This window comes from Macrobrachium nipponense, chromosome 35 (assembly GCF_015104395.2).
Source record: "Macrobrachium nipponense isolate FS-2020 chromosome 35, ASM1510439v2, whole genome shotgun sequence".
In the NCBI taxonomy this organism is placed as follows: Eukaryota; Metazoa; Arthropoda; class Malacostraca; order Decapoda; family Palaemonidae; genus Macrobrachium; species Macrobrachium nipponense.
The window spans coordinates 4,928,418-4,946,194 of record NC_061096.1 but is presented as its reverse complement, the minus strand read 5'-3'; the positions used below and the strand labels follow the sequence as shown (position 1 = coordinate 4,946,194).

The 17,777-nt window shown below is 35.0% G+C and overlaps 1 protein-coding gene across 6 annotated transcripts in view; it reads right to left on the bottom strand.

Moving 5' to 3' along the window:
- LOC135208398 (prolyl 4-hydroxylase subunit alpha-1-like) overlaps positions 1 to 17,777 on the bottom strand; it is a 111,816-nt gene that overhangs the window by 26,138 nt on the left and 67,901 nt on the right. For 5 of the 6 annotated variants that reach the window (XM_064240527.1, XM_064240523.1, XM_064240526.1 and 2 more), the window contains 4 exons: positions 8,712 to 8,868; positions 7,666 to 7,853; positions 2,573 to 2,695; positions 1 to 155 (listed from right to left, as the gene is read on the bottom strand). The exon at positions 1 to 155 is cut by the window's left edge and continues 16 nt beyond it. In XM_064240527.1, coding sequence (XP_064096597.1) covers positions 1 to 155; positions 2,573 to 2,695; positions 7,666 to 7,853; positions 8,712 to 8,791 — 546 coding nt within the window. In that variant the 5' untranslated portion in view covers positions 8,792 to 8,868. The remainder of the gene's footprint in view (positions 156 to 2,572; positions 2,696 to 7,665; positions 7,854 to 8,711; positions 8,869 to 17,777) is intronic. The other variant, XM_064240528.1, reaches the window with a different exon arrangement.

The following is a 17,777-nucleotide window of genomic DNA, read 5'->3' as shown; positions in this document are numbered from 1 at the left end:
ATTAGCGATTGTTCCTGTAGCCAAGTTTGGTATTGGTATCCTGTAGATCTGCTGCAGTCTGGCCAGGGCCAAAGAAGCTCCTCGCAAGTCGTTGATAGATGGCAGCACTGTTCGTTCCTCCAGTTCATTTATCGACGATACTCTCTCGCGTAGTTCTGTTGGTGATGTAAGCCGCTATAGCATTAATATGAAAAAACACCAATGTCGATGATCAAACAACAAAGAAAAACAAAAAATCACATTGCAACGTTCTTGTTTTATACATATATATATATATATATATATATATATATATATATAAATATATATATATATATATATATCAGCTGCAAGCTGTTTAAAAAAAAAAAACACTTCATATAATGGGCCAATCTGTTTTCCTAACTAAATACGTTGTTCCTCTGCCCTTGCTATTCATCGAAAATGAATCTGCTTTTCAAACCCTTCTCCGAGCTGTGGACTACAGTAATGCGAGAAAGTTATCGCAACGCCCATTTAAATAGTTATCTGGTTTTATGATCAAATGGAATCTGTTCAACACGTTTAGACGTTTTGTACTTGGGTTATAAATATATTTCATAGAAGTGCTCGAAACTCTGACTTAAGGGGTAGGAAATCAATGACTCTGCCAAGCTTGGTAATTCTAAACATTTCACTAAATACTACTCGCTAACCGAAGGTATTACGTCCATTCTTTCAGATATTAGCATAAAAAACGTCACTTCATCTTTATTCTGTTGTAACAAGTTTTTATGTTTGTTACCACTGCTTTTCATACATTAAAAGATTTTTAAAAACTGTTTTTTTTTTATCCAAACTGTGTTTTGAAAAGCTCTGTTTACAGCGAATTTGGACGCTGTTTGGTCTATCGTCAAAACCTTTATCACAAAATAAAGCGAGATCACTCACTCACCTTTTCCTTCTCGTTATACTGCTGTGTAAGGTTCATTGGCTTAATAACATCTTTTGTGGTTTTGCAGTGCAGTTAGCAGCACCGAAATCTAAGACTTGAGGATAGATACTCTTGTTGAAACTGCTCTTTATAAACGACGAGTTTGTTCAAAATATTCAGTTCCAACCCTTTTGTACTGTAACTTAAATGAGAATAGACGATACTATATGTTTTCAGGTCCATCTCATGGAATTTAAAAAGTAACTTTATTCCTCCACCTTGTGTCATTTTTTCTGGTTTGATTTTTATATAAATCTAAGTACTAGACGGTAATGTGTTTCATTTCAAAAACCATATTCTGGTTAGTGCATGTTAGAATGTGATGGAATTATTTTCTTTTTCCCGCATTATGTTAACGTACCAAGTGTTGGAGTTTCAGCTTGATCTTTAAACAATTTAGGATAAGGTGCTCTTATTGGGATGGCTTCTGAAATCCATCTCAGCCTTGGAAACATAGTAGGCTTAGAAACAAAACCAAGTGAATTACTCAGCCCCCTTTTGAATACAAAAAAGATTATTAGAAGCCCCTGAAGCGAGTCCAATATGGGGACGCATAAAATACCATGAATCATTAAACGATAAATAACAGCAATGGTAGTTCAGAAGAAGAACTTTCGAATCTAAAGTAGGAATTGGATTGAAAATACAAACGAACACAAGAACGAATTATGATGATATTAGAGTAGTATCTGATGACTTGACTATCTTCAATTAAACAAGAATTGCAATAGAAAAATAATGTGTTAAAGATAACATTTATAACACCCAGACTGGACATTCTTATAGGTAAGGATGCTGTGAATGCTAAGCTGAAAATATGATAGAAAATGAATTGGCCAACTACTGTGCGCCACAGAATTGGGAACAGGAGTGATAGAAGCTCATTGTCTTCCCAAGGAAATTTCTGTCGGAAATAACGTTGATATTCAAATTGCACTTAATCTGTAAATTGACAAGTGTATGATTGGAGAATGATGAGGAAATGCATCTACAGATTGTTTATTAAGGCGCTACGCATCCCTTGGTTGTCAGCAGTCCTCCAACAATATGTGATGATGAAAAGATTTAAATTTTCCTGTTATTTATCATACAGTAAGAGCATGGAGGCATCAAGAGGACTGGGGAATTTTCAGTTACAAAGCTTTTTCCTAAGAAGAGCATCTTCTAGAAGAAGACCCTAATTTTTTTTTAATTCAAATTTCTACTCATTTGGAGAAAGTCAGAGGAGAAAGACAATAGTTATGCAAAGGTCCTCTACAGTATATGCCCATTTATTAATACTTGAACCATGAATATTTATTTTACCTAAACGGTCCTTGTTACAATTCTTCTCTTTTCTGCAAGTCATACTTGAGTGATGATGATAATGCTTTTTATAATTAATTGATATTATTATTATTAAGGTAATATCCTCCACACAAAGTGAAGCAACGAGGTCCTTCGTAACAAAAAGGGGGATTTAAAAATACGACCCCAGGTACAAGAAATTATTTTTAAATCTATCTAAACGTTTGCTTTCGTGGGTTTTTATTTCATGATATATGCTAACTATCGAATTGTCATCAAGGTTATTTCTTTATTAATAACAAGAGCACGACTTTTAAATAACAAAGTATTTACCTGGCTTCCCACAAAACCCACATGACTCTTGGCAGTTCACCATCATGAAGGTGGGATTATTGGAGCATTCCGACCATTTGGCCCACCATCTACAGTTCTGGTTTTTGTCTGCGCAGCTCTCGTCTGAAATACGGATATTGCATTTCAAAGTATCGAATCCAGTGATCGCAAACACACACACACACACATAAATATCCTCGCATGCATAAATAGACAGCGCCTATCGTGGTTTAGGTATGTGGCTTGCCCCCGCCTACCGTCGTCAGTCGACTCATGTGCGAGTGCTAACTATCTTTTTTTAATACAGCTACAACTAGGACTCATGGGAATGACGTTGGTCTAGCAATCCCATCCGTAAAGACTTGGTGGGAAATGGTGGCCTTGACGTTTCTGGTAAATAGACCATATTCTTACACGCTTTTGTAACTTGCACAAGCAGTTATACACGTGAAAGCGCACGCACCCATATATATATATATATATATATATAATAGGTATATATATATATATATATATATATATATATATATATATATATAATATATATAATATAATATTATATATATATATATATATATAGTATAGTATATATATATATATATATATTATATATATATATATATCAGGAAGGAAGTACTAGGGGAAGGCATCTTCATCCTTTGACTTTATTTCAATGCCGACGTTTCGCGACGAATTCCAAGTCGCATTTTCAAGGTTAAAAAATATATAATTGCGAACATTAATACTCTAATTAATTTATAGTAAAATGTAATGGCAACAACTCTCAATAACGTATAAACAGTTAAAAGTTAAACAGTACATTCAAAGCCAAGCAAATTATAAGTAAAGGACTTCACTAAAATCTTAAAACACCTACCTATCTGAAAGAAAGAGCAAGACTAACACAAATAAATAAAAACAGAGTGAGGCAAACCAGTTGCCCAAACTATGCTATAAACGATTTTACAAAGGACGTTTGGGAATCTATTCGAACCTTCAACATCCTTTTCGTGTATCCCACGTATGCCCCGTGATCACATCTCGGGCAAGTGTATTTATATACGACGCTGGACGAAAGCAGAGGACTGAGTCGGTCTTTGACTCTAAACAGAGATCCAATAGTTAAGGGATTTTTGGGGATAATTTTCAAATTCACAGCCGGAAAACTCTTTGAATAGATATACTAGGTGTTGAATGCGCATTTTTTCCATTAGCAAATTGTTTAGAGATCTGAAAAAAATATCTCATTAGAAAGGATATTTCGTCATGAAAGCCCATCCAGTTTGATGAGTGAGTATAAGCTCTATGAAGGAGGGTTAAAATTGCTAATGGTAAAATATGAGCATTCAACACCTGTATATCTACTGTGCCGAGACTGAAGATGTATGCAAGTTTCCCTTCCGTGCATGACGATACCTTCAGGAGAGCATATACATCCATTATTAAAAGGAGTTTTCCGGCTGTGAATTTGAAAATTATCCCCAAAAATCCCTTACCAACTGGATCTCTGTTTAGAGTCAAAGACCGACTCAGTCGTCTGCTTTCGTCCAGCGTCGTTTATAAATACATTTGCCCGAGATGTGATCACGGGACATACGTTGGATGCACGAAGAGGCCAGGTTGAGGGTGTACATATATATATATATATATATATATATATATATATATATATATATATATATATATATATATATAAATAAAGTATAAAAGGGGCACATTAAAACGATGTTTTGAATCTAAAGACTATATTTCGGTGGTCCGACTACCACCCTTATCAAACAGTGAATAACAGAAGTTATATTCATTGGCGAAATATATAGTGGGAGATATGCCCTTAGGTGATGCCTGGGGTCGTCGCTGAGCTGCCGTAGGTTTTGTTAGTTGTCTTAATCCTCTTTATCGTTGCCTTAACGAAGGTCCTGTCAATGTGGTCAGAGTCCCAAGATCCCTTGGAAAGGTTAATCCTATATTTTGCAGTTTTATCAGTGAAGATTCCACCATTTGGCATCTGTATCGACAGCTGCTCTTGTATAAAATACGGGATGAGTTCCAGTCCATGGTATGGTTCATGTTATTTATATGACGGAAAATTGCTGAACTATGTTGTCCTTATCTAACTGATCGTTTATGTTGCACTAATTAGATTACCAGTGAAACTGAAATATGACTTATCACAGTCCTTACAAGGGATTTCGTAAACTCCAATATTTTTGGAAACTGGTTTCTGCTGAACGTTAATTAATGATTTCCCTAGTGTATTCGGATAAGTGAAAATATATGGGTTCGAGGGTCCTAAGGTTTGTGTGACCTCTCGTAAATTATGCACTTAAACTTAACTCATCAATTGAAAATAATATTTAGAACCGTTTAGGTCAACAAAACAAAGTTATGAACCCAACCACTTGCCCTTTAACTAATAACCCATCCATAGTCTTAAACTTTGGTTTGTCATTTACCCTTATGCCTGATAAAAACACAAACTCGACTTCCTGGTAACTTTTGATAAATTCATTGCTAACAACAATTACAAGAGAGACAATATATGTCTTATGGGAATTCTTCTAAACATCCTAACCGGACACAACACACATCCCATGCCTAAAAGATTCATGTTAGCTATAAATTCACTTCACAAACTAGACGTCATAATAACCAGATCAGATAGAGACGGCAAAATTGCATTAATGGACAAGAGTTTCTAACAAGAAAATATCAGTGAACTTTTAAATGATACAACTACCTATGAGAAATTAAAAAAAAACCTGAGCCATAATGTCTCAATAGATTTGTTCAGAAAAATCAGCAACATCGGTAAAAGTAAGAAAAATATAGAAATTTTGGAAAAATTCAAAACAATCCATCCCAAATTACCTTATTTCTATGGACTCCCCAAAACTCACAAAGATAACATTCCCTTTCGTCCCAGAATCTCATGTGCTGGAGCTTATAATACAGAATCTCTAAATGGTTAGCCGAGCTATTATCCCCCTTTTTAGGAACGTTTTCCATTGTGATTTAAAACATACGGAAGACTTTTGCAACAAATTCAGGTCGGCAAATATCCCGTAAATGACGTAAAGCCTCTTAGTTAGACATAGACTCCCTTTTTACGAAAGTACCCACAAAACATGTATTAAAGTTCTTCAAAAATAAACTAGAGCCATTCGCTGACCACTCCCCCATAGAACTGAATAAAATAATGCAACTTATAGAGCTCTGCGTCACTAATAACATCTTTTCCTTTGGTGATTACTTTTACCGTCAAGAATTAGGTTGCAGCATGGGGAGCACGCTTAGTCCTGTATTAGCTAACTTATATTGGAGTATTTTGAAAATGTAATTATAAACCCTATCAAACATGCAGATATGATTGGGCTTCCTTATGTAGACGACATCTTAATATACTGGAAAAACGAGTGGGTTGATTTTGATGTTTTTCTACAAAAATTAAATTCCTTGGTCCCGAGCATTAAATTTAAAGTAGAATGGGGAAACAATACCCAAATCCCCTTCTTAGATGTCTTTATAATCAAGAACTAATAACACCTATAAATTCACTGTCTACAAGAAAGCGACATTCTCACTTTCATTCATACATTTTTACAGCTATCATGATATTTCATACATAAAGCAAAGAGCATTTTTTTACAAACCTACAGGGAAAAAAAAGGAAAAATACACAAACAAAACCATAATCCCTCTCGTAGATAATTTACGAGAGGTCACACAATCCTTAGGCCCCTCGAACCCTTATATTTTCACTTATCCGAATACACTATTGAAATCATTAACTAACGTTCAGCAGAAACCAGTTTCCAAAAATATTGGAGTTTACGAAATCCCTTGTAAGGACTGTGATAAGTCATATTTCGGTTTCACTGGTAAATCTGTCTCGGAAAGATTAATGCCACATAAACGATCGGTTAGATAAGGACAACATAGTTCAGCAATTTTCCATCATATAAATAACACGAACCATACCATGAACTGGAACTCATCCCGTATTTTATACAAGAGCAGCTGTCGATACAAATGTCAAATGGTAGAATCTTCACTGATAAAACAACAAAATATAGGAGTAACCTTTCCAACGGATCTTGGGACTCTGACCACATTGACAGGACCTTCCCTAAGGCAACAATGAAGAGGATTAAGACAATTAACAGAACCTACGGCAGCTAGCGACGACCCCAGGCATCACCTAAGGGCGTATCTCCACTATATATTTCGCCAATGAATGAACTTCTCTTATTCACTGATTGATAATGGTGGTAGCCAGACCACCGAAATATAGTCCTTAGATTTAAAACATCGTTTCAATGGGCCTTTTATCTTCATACTTATCCTGTTTTAACAGAAGAATTTATTTACACAAACACAAACGCACACACACTAACATACACACACACACACACACACCACACACACACACACACACACACACATATATATAGATATATATATATATATATATATATATATATATATATATATGTTTATACACTTGGATGAATCTGCACACATAAGAATTCGGCGTTATTACGGGGCCTGGCATGATATACTCTTATTTATACATGCTTACATAAGCACTCATTATGCTAATCACAAAATTTCATTTCATGTAAAATTATAACACAAATAACTGCGCTCATATTGAGTATGTCAGGGCAATTTATCTTTCCTAGAATATGCATGCCACTTCTAAGGATATGAAGTTCCTTGTTGCATATTTTCACATATTATTATATTCAATGCTGGTAGATCTTCATTCAGATGTGGCATGCCACGTTTTACGTTGTAGGATTAATTCTTGGATTTTTGTTAATGAGGCGTCATACATAGCATTCATTTATATGCAATTTTTAGGATAAAGAAGTAATTTCAGACATTTTGAGCTCCTACAGTTACATTTTAGTGAAAGATGTTGTGAAGTGTGATGAAAGGAATTAGAAGAAAATTCTCCAGAATGAGATATATTTCTATTACGTAGCAAATTTCATTCTAATCCAATGTTCACCTTGACGCTTCAACAAAGGTATAACATTCATTCAGGTAAATGATATTGCCCCAAAATTAATGCCCTGTATACTTACTGGAGGAAAAGATTGTACCGATCGACCGTCTGATGGGCGGCCAGTACAAAACGAGCCTCTTGATGACAGCGAAGAGATGAAGAGGATTTCCCGTGATGGCCACGTCCAGGAAATCCCCCTCCTTCAAAGTGCTCCCTCTAGCCAGCCTCACTACGTCATGAATCAGACAAGAGTACGACTCCTTGTAGCTGGGAATGATTTAGTTTAAGTGTGAATTCAAATTGCTTTTTTTTTTTCCTTTTTTTTTTGCTTGGGGTTGGGGGCTGGTTACTGAAAGCAGTCTTATTAAGTGACTGAAGATTTTAATGGAAAGAAAGTTGAATTATTTTGTGCGAACGCTCAGAAGAAAATCTTAGTTCATCGTTAGCAGGATACAAAATACTCCTGAGATACAAAACTGGATAGATGTATATCTTGGGTAGTGAGGGATTTGGGTGCTGATCATATGTGTATACCTTGAGTCCCTGGAACGTTGAGCGCCATTGTAATTACTTGTCTCGTCGATCTTCCGCTCATGACTGATCCTAAAACCTTTAAGCTAGATTCTGGAATGGTGAAGTTCATAATTTCCTAATTGAATTTATCAGAATCACTAGATTGTTTTGAAAACCCGTTTTAGTATATTTCTTATTCAAATAGAATTCAATCTAATTCATGTCATTTACTGATTTAATACCGATTCTTTCTCGAAATAGAATATTGCAGGTTCATAAAGATATCTAATATGTATCACTCTACTTCGATTCAAAAGGTACTCGTCTGGGCAAAGTTGCTGTAGTACTCCGTTTTCGCATTTGGGAGCTGGCGCGTGTGTGTGTGAGTGTGTGTGTCTTTTGATTGATTTTTATTGAATATAACTTATCTGAGCTTCCTCTAACCTAAACACATAATAACTATTACTCGCTTGTGGGTTTGTTGGAAATAGTCTTTGGTTTTCTTTTCCACAGTGAAATTTACTAAAGATTTTTTTTTGTTGGAATGATCGTCAAAACATGATTATAGTCCTTGGGGCTATACATATTTGAGAACAGTATCGCCAACATTACCTGGTGACTTCTGGCAAGTAAGACGGGAGAAATGGCAACAATTCCCCGACCTTTCTGTCGAAGACGAACAGGTCGGTCATGTGAGTGAGAGATGAGTATAATTCACCTGACACGCCATGACCCTCCACGGCAACACCTTTGAAGGTCAGCAGAAGACCTAGTACAAGATTTTGAAAGACGATATTAGTTACAATAGGTAATGAGTAACAAGGTCATGAGCGAAGGCTAAGTAATGATGGAACAAAATCAATGTCGATTAAAAAAAAAACTGGCTGACTTTCAAATAAAGCAACCTAAAAGTTAATTAAAGTTCAAGCCAAATCTTCATTGAATGTAACACTCATGTCTGAAAAAGAACAAAAGAAATAAATAATAACAGAAAAACAAATACCAAACACCAAATTTACAGAAGTATTCCCTCAAAAGTTATTATCATATCCCATAAAATTAAACTAAAAATTCCACAACGTCAATATCATATCGTATACAAGAAACATTTTTATACAAACTTAATGCTACAGCTTTGGTAGTAAGAAATACAATCTTGATACTGCTTTGTAAGAAATTGACAGAAATTCACATTAGCATACGATAAGTCAGAAAGCTAAGAATTGTTGAAAGACTTTTGCGAATGGTATAGTAACTTCCTTCATTCATGAACATGGGCTTCAAAATCTCCATTTAAAGTTTTTAAAGGATTTTAAGGCCGCTCAGGGAGAGTCCACCGCACTGGCCCCCTGAGTCTTAAAGATCGAAAATGGCTAAGCATGATATATGTCCAAACTACCGGTGTCCGATAATGACTCAGTAGGTGGTCGACATATAAGTAGCTAGAGACCTCCCAGCCCTAGTTCAAAGGGACAGTGAAGTCATATGTTCCAGTGGAATCTATCGATCATGGCGCACAAGTACGTGACTGTAAAAAAATGGGCTGAGCAGTAAAGCTCAGAGTTACTTTATGATTAACCAAGTCAACAGCAGCACTGAAATCAACAGAACTAGTATATAATCATATTTATCATCATGGCCTTCTGGGATGAAGCTAGTTGGATCCAAAGAAAATCACAAGTAGCTAAGTTTATCCTACAGGCATACTTGCTTCCCAAACCAGTCAATGAAGGCTTGCATATCAGCTTTGAAACATCACTGAATGGAACCTAATTTACATAGATTAACTTTTTATGAAATTAGGATGAAAGTACAGATAAATTATGTTCAACGGGAAAAGTATATGAATGATATAGGCAATGTACGAAACATTTCAAAGCTTTTGAGAGTTCTACTATTTTTAAAGAAGTTAAAGTGAAGATATATTGGAATACACCCAGGTGTTCCAGTTAGAAATTGTCTGTGAACAAAAGTAACATTTCATAATCCATGTGTTGCAACGGGTAGAGTTCAGAAGGCATGGAGCACAACAATAATTACAGTAAATCTTTAAAAAAAAATGTCTCCCAAAACACGGGAGCGCATGCGTGCGCGCGCTCTCTCACACACACACACACACACACACACACACACATATATATATATATATATATATATATATATATATGTATATATATGTATATATGATACATATTTATATCTTATTTATAAATGCTTACGGTTAGGCTATGTATGTATGTATGTATGTATATTCGCTATAGAGGGCGAAATTACTGGACCGAATTGAACCAAAGTCGGACCATATAATTATGTAGATTTTATGAGGGATGGTTTTTATTCGGGTGCTGTTTTGATATCTGGCCATGATAACTTCTTTATTATTATTTGTAGAGAAAATCGACAGCAATATTCTTATAGAACTTTCACGGGGATTCCAAATATGCTCTTACTTTTCTTCTGCGATGAAAAAATAACAATTACATTAGAGAATGGTTTTTAGCTGGTTTCCATCTTGATCTGAATATCCAGCTATGCTAACCTCTTTAATATTAATTGTAGAGGAAAATAAACACATTCTAATAGAAATTTTCACAAGGATTCAAATATGGTCTTACTTTTCTTCCACGATGATATTACGGTTCAAACAATGCCTGCCTAGAGATGGCTACCACCAGGCTGCTGGATATACATAAATGTATACGTTTGAGTAGGTTCCAGCATAACTCTGGAACGCATTGAGCAATTTCAACCAAATTTGGTATACTATCTGAAAAAGAATACTGTGGGGCTAAGACATCAGTAGTACCAAAGGTCACCTAACGGGATGGGGGTGGGAAGGGCTTCCCTGAAATTGGGCTGGTTCTGCCTGTAGACTTAGTAACAAAATAAACTCTTCAGTATACACATGATTCACTATCAGGGGGTGGGAAGAGGGTGACATGTATGAATACCCGAAAACAACAGATACTGGTGTCTAATCCATAGTTTTCAAAGTCACTGAGTTGAATAGTGACACTCCTAATGCCCTTTAAGTCTAAGTTCAGCCCCGATAGGATGGGGTGGTAGGAAGGGGTAAGAAATAGAATGTTAAAAATGAACAGTTATTAATGTCCATAATTTTCAAGGTCACTCAGATGAATAGTGACACTCCCGATGCCCTGTAAGTCCAAGCTCAGCCCCAGTAGGGGTGAGAAAGGGTGAAATATAAAATATAAAAAATGTTGGACAATGCAAGTGAAACAACCATCTTAACAGGCAAAGGGAGAGACCTTACCTTACCTTACAGACCTTACAGTTCGTTCGGGTTGCCCCATGTCCCTCAGTGTGAGGCACCTCTAATGTCTACCAGAGAGTTGCTAGTACATCTTCCGGTATATTTTGCATCTTCCAATCTTGGATGGTCTGGGATGCAGTTTAGATATTTGTCGAGCTTATTCTTAAACACATCTATGCTCACTCCTGATATATTCCTCAGATGAGCTGGCAACGCATTGAATAGACGCTGCATTATCGATGCTGGTGCGTAGTGGATTAATGTCCTGTGTGCTTTCCTTATTTTTCCTGGTATAGTTTTGGGCACTATTAATCTACCACTGCTTGCTCTTTCTGATATTTTTAGTTCCATGATATTTTCTGTTATTCCTTCTATCTGTTTCCATGCCTGAATTATCATGTAGCGTTCTCTTCTCCTTTCTAGACTATATAATTTTAAGGATTGTAGTCTTTCCCAGTAGTCAAGGTCCTTAACTTCTTCTATTCTAGCTGTAAAGGATCTTTGTACACTCTCTATTTGTGCAATATCCTTTTGATAGTGTGGGTACCATATCATATTGCAATATTCAAGTGGACTACGAACATATTATAAAGCATAATCATGTGTTCAGCTTTTCTTGTTTTGAAGTGCCGTAACAACATTCCCATTTTTGCTTTACATTTTGCCAAAAGAATTGCTATTTGATCATTGCATAACATGTTCCTATTCATCATCACACCAAGGTCTTTAACTGCTTCCTTATTTGTGATTGTCTCATTATTAGGTCCCCTATATGCATATAGCTTTCCTTCTCTGTCTCCATAATTTATTGATTCAAATTTATCAGAGTTAAATACCATCCTATTTACCTCTGCCCAATCATATACTTTGTTAAGGTCTCTTTGTAGAGCGTTCCTATCTTCATCACAAGTAATTTCTCTACTTATTCTTGTGTCATCAGCGAAACTACTCACTACCGAATCCTTAACATTACTGTCTATGTCTTCAATCATAATAACAAACAGTATTGCAGCTAACACCGTACCTTGTGGCACACCGGATATTACCTTGGTTTCATCCGATTTCTCATCGTTTGCAATAACTATCTGTTTTCTGTTGTGTAAAAATTCTTTTAACCATCTTCCTACTTTATCTACGATATTGTGTTTTCTAATTTTCTTCGCTAATATATTATGGTCTACTTTGTCAAAAGCTTTTGCAAAGTCTAGATAAACCACATCTGTTTCATTTCCGCTTTTCATATTTTTGAATATATTCTCACGGTGGACTAACAGTTGGGTTTGTGTACTTTTTCCGGGTACGAAACCGTGTTGTCCTATATTAAACAAATTATTTTTTATTAAATGTTTCATAATATTTTTCTTCATTACCCTTTCATACACTTTTTTTGGTTTCATAATATGTGATGTTAGACTCACAGGCCTATAATTACTTGCCTCTAGTCTTTGATCCACTTTTGAAAGTAGGGGTGATATATGCTAATTTGTGCTCATCATAAATCTTGCCTGTATCTACACTTTGTCTTAATAATATTGCAAGTGGCTTTGCGATAGAATGAACTACTTTCTTTAACAAAATAGCAGGGACTCCATCAGGCCCTGCAGCAGCTCCATTTTTAATTTCATTAATTGCCTGCACAATATCAGCTTCATTAATTTCTATGTCAGCTAAATATTCACTATTTTCGTCCCTTACTTCTATATCATTATCTTCATTATCTATTCTAGGGGTGAATTCTCTCTTATATAGTTCTGCCAGTATGTTGCAAATTTCCTTTTTTTCATTCGTTAATCTCCCTTCAATTCTCAGAGGGCCTATTTCTATTCTTCTTTTATTCATCTTCTTCGCATATGAGTATAATAGTTTGGGGTTTTGCTTGATACTTAATAGGGTTTTTTCTTCCAAGTCCCATTTTTCATTTCTTTTGATTGTATAATCTTTTGTTCTGCATTTTCTATCTTACTTTTTAGTTCTATAACTTTCCATGCATTTTTTTCTTTTGCAAGACCTTTTTTCCACTTTCTGATTTTCTGGAACAAGATCCTTCTGTCTCTTGGTATGCATGACTGATGTTTACTTTTTCTTCTTCGATTATAATTTATCCTACTATTTTCTCTAATGTTTTATATAATATCTCCGTATTTACCCTTATGTCATCACTTACGAAAATGTTATCCCAATCTTTGTTTAATTCTTCATTTATTTCTGACCATTTTATATTTTTACTGTAGAAGTTGTATTTTTCCATATCCTTCCCACTTTTTCATTTCTTGCTTATCTCTGTTTTCACTTGCTTTGGAATGAACTGTTAATTCTATGACATTATGGTCTGAAATACTCGCATTATAAACTATTATTTCTTTAACATAATTCATCTCGTTCACAAATACTAGGTCTAAAGTATTTTCCTTTCTTGTTGGCAGGTGATTTATTTGTTGAATGTTGTATTCTAGTAGCATATCTAATAGCTTTTCGAATTGCCTCTTATCTTCTGCACTACTATTACTCTCTTTTTTATATGTATAAGTACAACCACAATCTCCTATTCGTTCTTTCCATTCTACGAAAGGAAAGTTGAAGTCCCCAGATAGGAGAATAGTCCAGTCCTTGTGATTTCTACATATATCATCCAATTTTTCAATTATTAAGTCAAACTCTTTAGTATTAGGAGTTCTATATATTACTATGTTCATTAATTTTTCAGATTCAAATTCTACCGCTATTAGTTCACATTCTGAGTTACTATATTTCTCATATATTTTTCCTTGTTTTTTGTCTTTCCATATATTGCTGTTCCCCCTTGATTCCTATTTTTTCTTTCTGATCTATAAGTTTGGAACCCTTTTATTTGATCATCATTCCAGTCTCTTGGGAATACCAGGTTTCACTTATATTCATTATATCTATTTTCTTTTCAATTTTTGGGTTAGTTCTTCTAAGTACTCTATTTTTCTTTTTGAGTTACTCGTAACTAAACCCTGCGCATTCATCACTATGATGGTTTGCGTGTTTTCTCCTTCATTTAATATTGGTAGTAAGAAGGATTTTCCCATGTCTCTTTCCTGTTCTGGTATGTTGTTCTTTTTTTCATTTCCAGAAATTCTGACATTAAAAAATCCAACTTTTCCATAATATTTGATCTTCCTTCATCATAATTATTCATTTTGTGTCTGAATCTGCAATTTTCTCCGTTTCTGCAATATCCTCTTGCATAATAAATACAGTTATTATCTCTTGAGTAGAATTTTGGAGCTGATGCTTTGAAATTTTTTGCTGACACCTCTGCATATCTCTTGGTGGCTTGCTTTTTTCTTTTACCTGATATTCTTTATTTCTCTCTTTATTTGTTTCTTTCTTATTTTGGATTTTATTACTTGGTTGGTTATTTATTTGATTATGATTCATGGCTACAGGGTGCATATATTTACATTTTTTGTCGAACTTACATCCTTTTCCTTCTTTTAGGTTTTTGCATATTTTTGGATGCAGATCTCTGCAATCATCCCCATAGCCATCTAAGTATGCACATTTACCATATATTTCATAGTTGTGACATACCTTAGGATGTTTGTAGTAAACATCTTTCTCCAAATCTGCAATTCCCTCTTTTCAAAAGGTTGCAGATTTTGTCTTTTTTGTCTATTTTTCCTCTTTCCCGTCATTGTGTAGATCTGGGTAGAGCCTCTTCGGGATTTGCTTTTGTGTTGTCATATCGTAATTTATTTCTTCGTAGGTATGCTGCTTTATTGCCTCATATGTAGTATCAATGAGTATCTCTGCATCCATACTTTTATCTTGTTCTTTGTTTTCCTTATTTTTTTCTGTCATTTCATTTTTGTTTACTTCTCTTCCGTTTTCCTCTTCTTCTTCTTCTTCTTCTTATTCTTCTTCTCTTCTTCCTTTCTTCTTCATCCTCAACTATTTGTACATTCAATCTTGATTTAATAACATTGTCTATCTATGATAGCATGTTGAACAAAATATTCTTGTATCTTTTCTCATATTTTGCATTACCTCAGCATACTGTGGATGGGTCGGAATGTTGCATGCAGCACATTTTCTGATTAGGTTTTGTGGATTGACTATGCTATACCAAACCTTACACAGTTTGCATGCTTTTGGCATTCTTTTTCCTAATGCATCAATTAGGATATTCACAAGGTTCACCTTATTCATTTTCTTTGTTGGAATATGTTGGTTTATGTATATTTTCTTTATGAGTCTCTTGACCACTTGGATTTTATTTGGAACTTCTTCAATTATTTTCAAGATGTTTTCATTAGATTTGTTCCAGTTTGAAGGATTATATCCTTCTAATATATCTATGAATGCTTTTGTATCTTTTTGGTTAGGACTGTTGCTGATCTCATAGATGAGAAATGCCAGTTCCCTTCCTGCTACCTCATCGTATTGCGAATCCGCCAAGCAAGCTAAATTTCGCCATTTCTTCCCGCAGTTGGAACTTACTGCCATCTTGTTCTGATTTACAGTATTACACTTGATAAACTAACTTAGAAGACGCTTTATCCTACTATTTTCACACTAATCTTATCACCGATAGTTCACGAACACTTCTAGATGTTTCTCAAATTCTAGACGTATGTTAAACTTGCGATATCTGTTGATTAATCTGACTTCACGTGGGAACGTCTCACCAAGCAAGATGGCTACTACGAGAGAGAGAGTAGAGGGGGTGTTATGGTGGAAAAAGAGGGAAAGACAATGGGGGAAAGTTGGAGAGAGAGAGAGAGAGAGAGAGAGAGAGAGAGAGAGAGAGAGAGAGAGTTTATCTGTTGTTATTCAGAGTTTTCCTGGGCAGCGCCAGGTTGTCAGCTATATATATATATATATATATATATATATATATATATATATATATATATATATATATATATATATAAGAAGAAAGTAAATGTATCGGTGAATTGTGATGCATTAGCTTTCTTGGCTTGGAGACAGAGAGAGCCTAGCGACAGCCTTCTTTGAAATGAAGGAATTGATGGTTATGCATTGTGAGGTCGGAGATCTGTACAACCAGTTACTGTGGGATTTTAAGGTGTGTCTGATAGCTACATGCGTTTGTGCATGTAATGATGGGTCCACCCGCCTGACATTTGAGGAGAAAAGCCACACTCTCCTGAGACAAAGACAAGGACGGTTCGGAGGACACGAAGTGTTGAGAAAACCCATCGGAAGGTAGGGCCCATTTAAAAGACTTTTAGGAACAGTTGGCTTTGAAAAGAGAGAAGTGTGATGTGTATACATTCATTTAACATTAATTAATTAATTGTGTGCTGGGGAATATAATGGATATGTCTCTTTGTTTCAGATGGGTCCCATGTCATTATTCTAGAGAACGGGATTCTCTAAAGACTTGACTATTGAAAATGTAGCGATTGACAATTTGGGAGTTTGTGGGTGATTACTTAGTCTAATTCAGGAGAATAGAATGACAATTTACAGTTTTTTTGTGGGGTCAGACTTAGTTCTTAATATGACATCTTTAGTCACTTTGTTCCATATTATGTTCATCTAGTTTGGGAAATAAATAGCATATTTTTGTATTTACGTGAATTCATTAGCCTAGTTTGATGTCATTTGCAGAGGGAAACGGCCAGCAGCGGAAAGTGCCACTTGTTTAGGTTTGATTAACCAGTGCCTTATGATTAATTTGCTCAGTTACATACATACATACTATATATATATATATATATATATATATATATATATATATATATATATATATATACATCTATATAAATATATATATATATATATATATATATATGATGTATATATATATATATATATATATATATATATATATATATATATATATATATGTATGTGTATGTATGTATGTATATAGAATGATCAAATATTAAGCCACAAATATCATTTGATATGTAATGCGCTGTACCTTGGAAATAAATTATACCCAAGTGCTTCGGCACCGGCAGGATTGCCGGATGGCCATTCAGTATCTATTGTTGTTTTTAAACCAGGAAGCGGTTCAAATCCTTAAAGGGACGAAGCACTCATCAATTACAATTCCCTTTGGGTGCATATTAGTTGAGGGCCTTTGCAGTATCCCTTCGGCCCCTTGCTGCCACCTCTTTTATTCCTTTTACTGTACTTCCATTCTTATTCTCTTTCTTTTATCTGACTTTCCGCACTCTCCTAAAAATGGTTTCATAGCGCAACTGCGAAGTTTTCCTTATGTTACACCTTTCAAATCTTCTTACCGTCAATTTTCCTTTCATTGACCTCAAAGGTCCCAATGATTGGTCTGGTTTAAATTCTATATTAAAAATTCTCCCAAAGGTATACAAGTTGCCTGGTTATAAAATTATATTTGTGGCTTAATGTATGTGAACATAGAGAAACCCACTTTATACAAACAC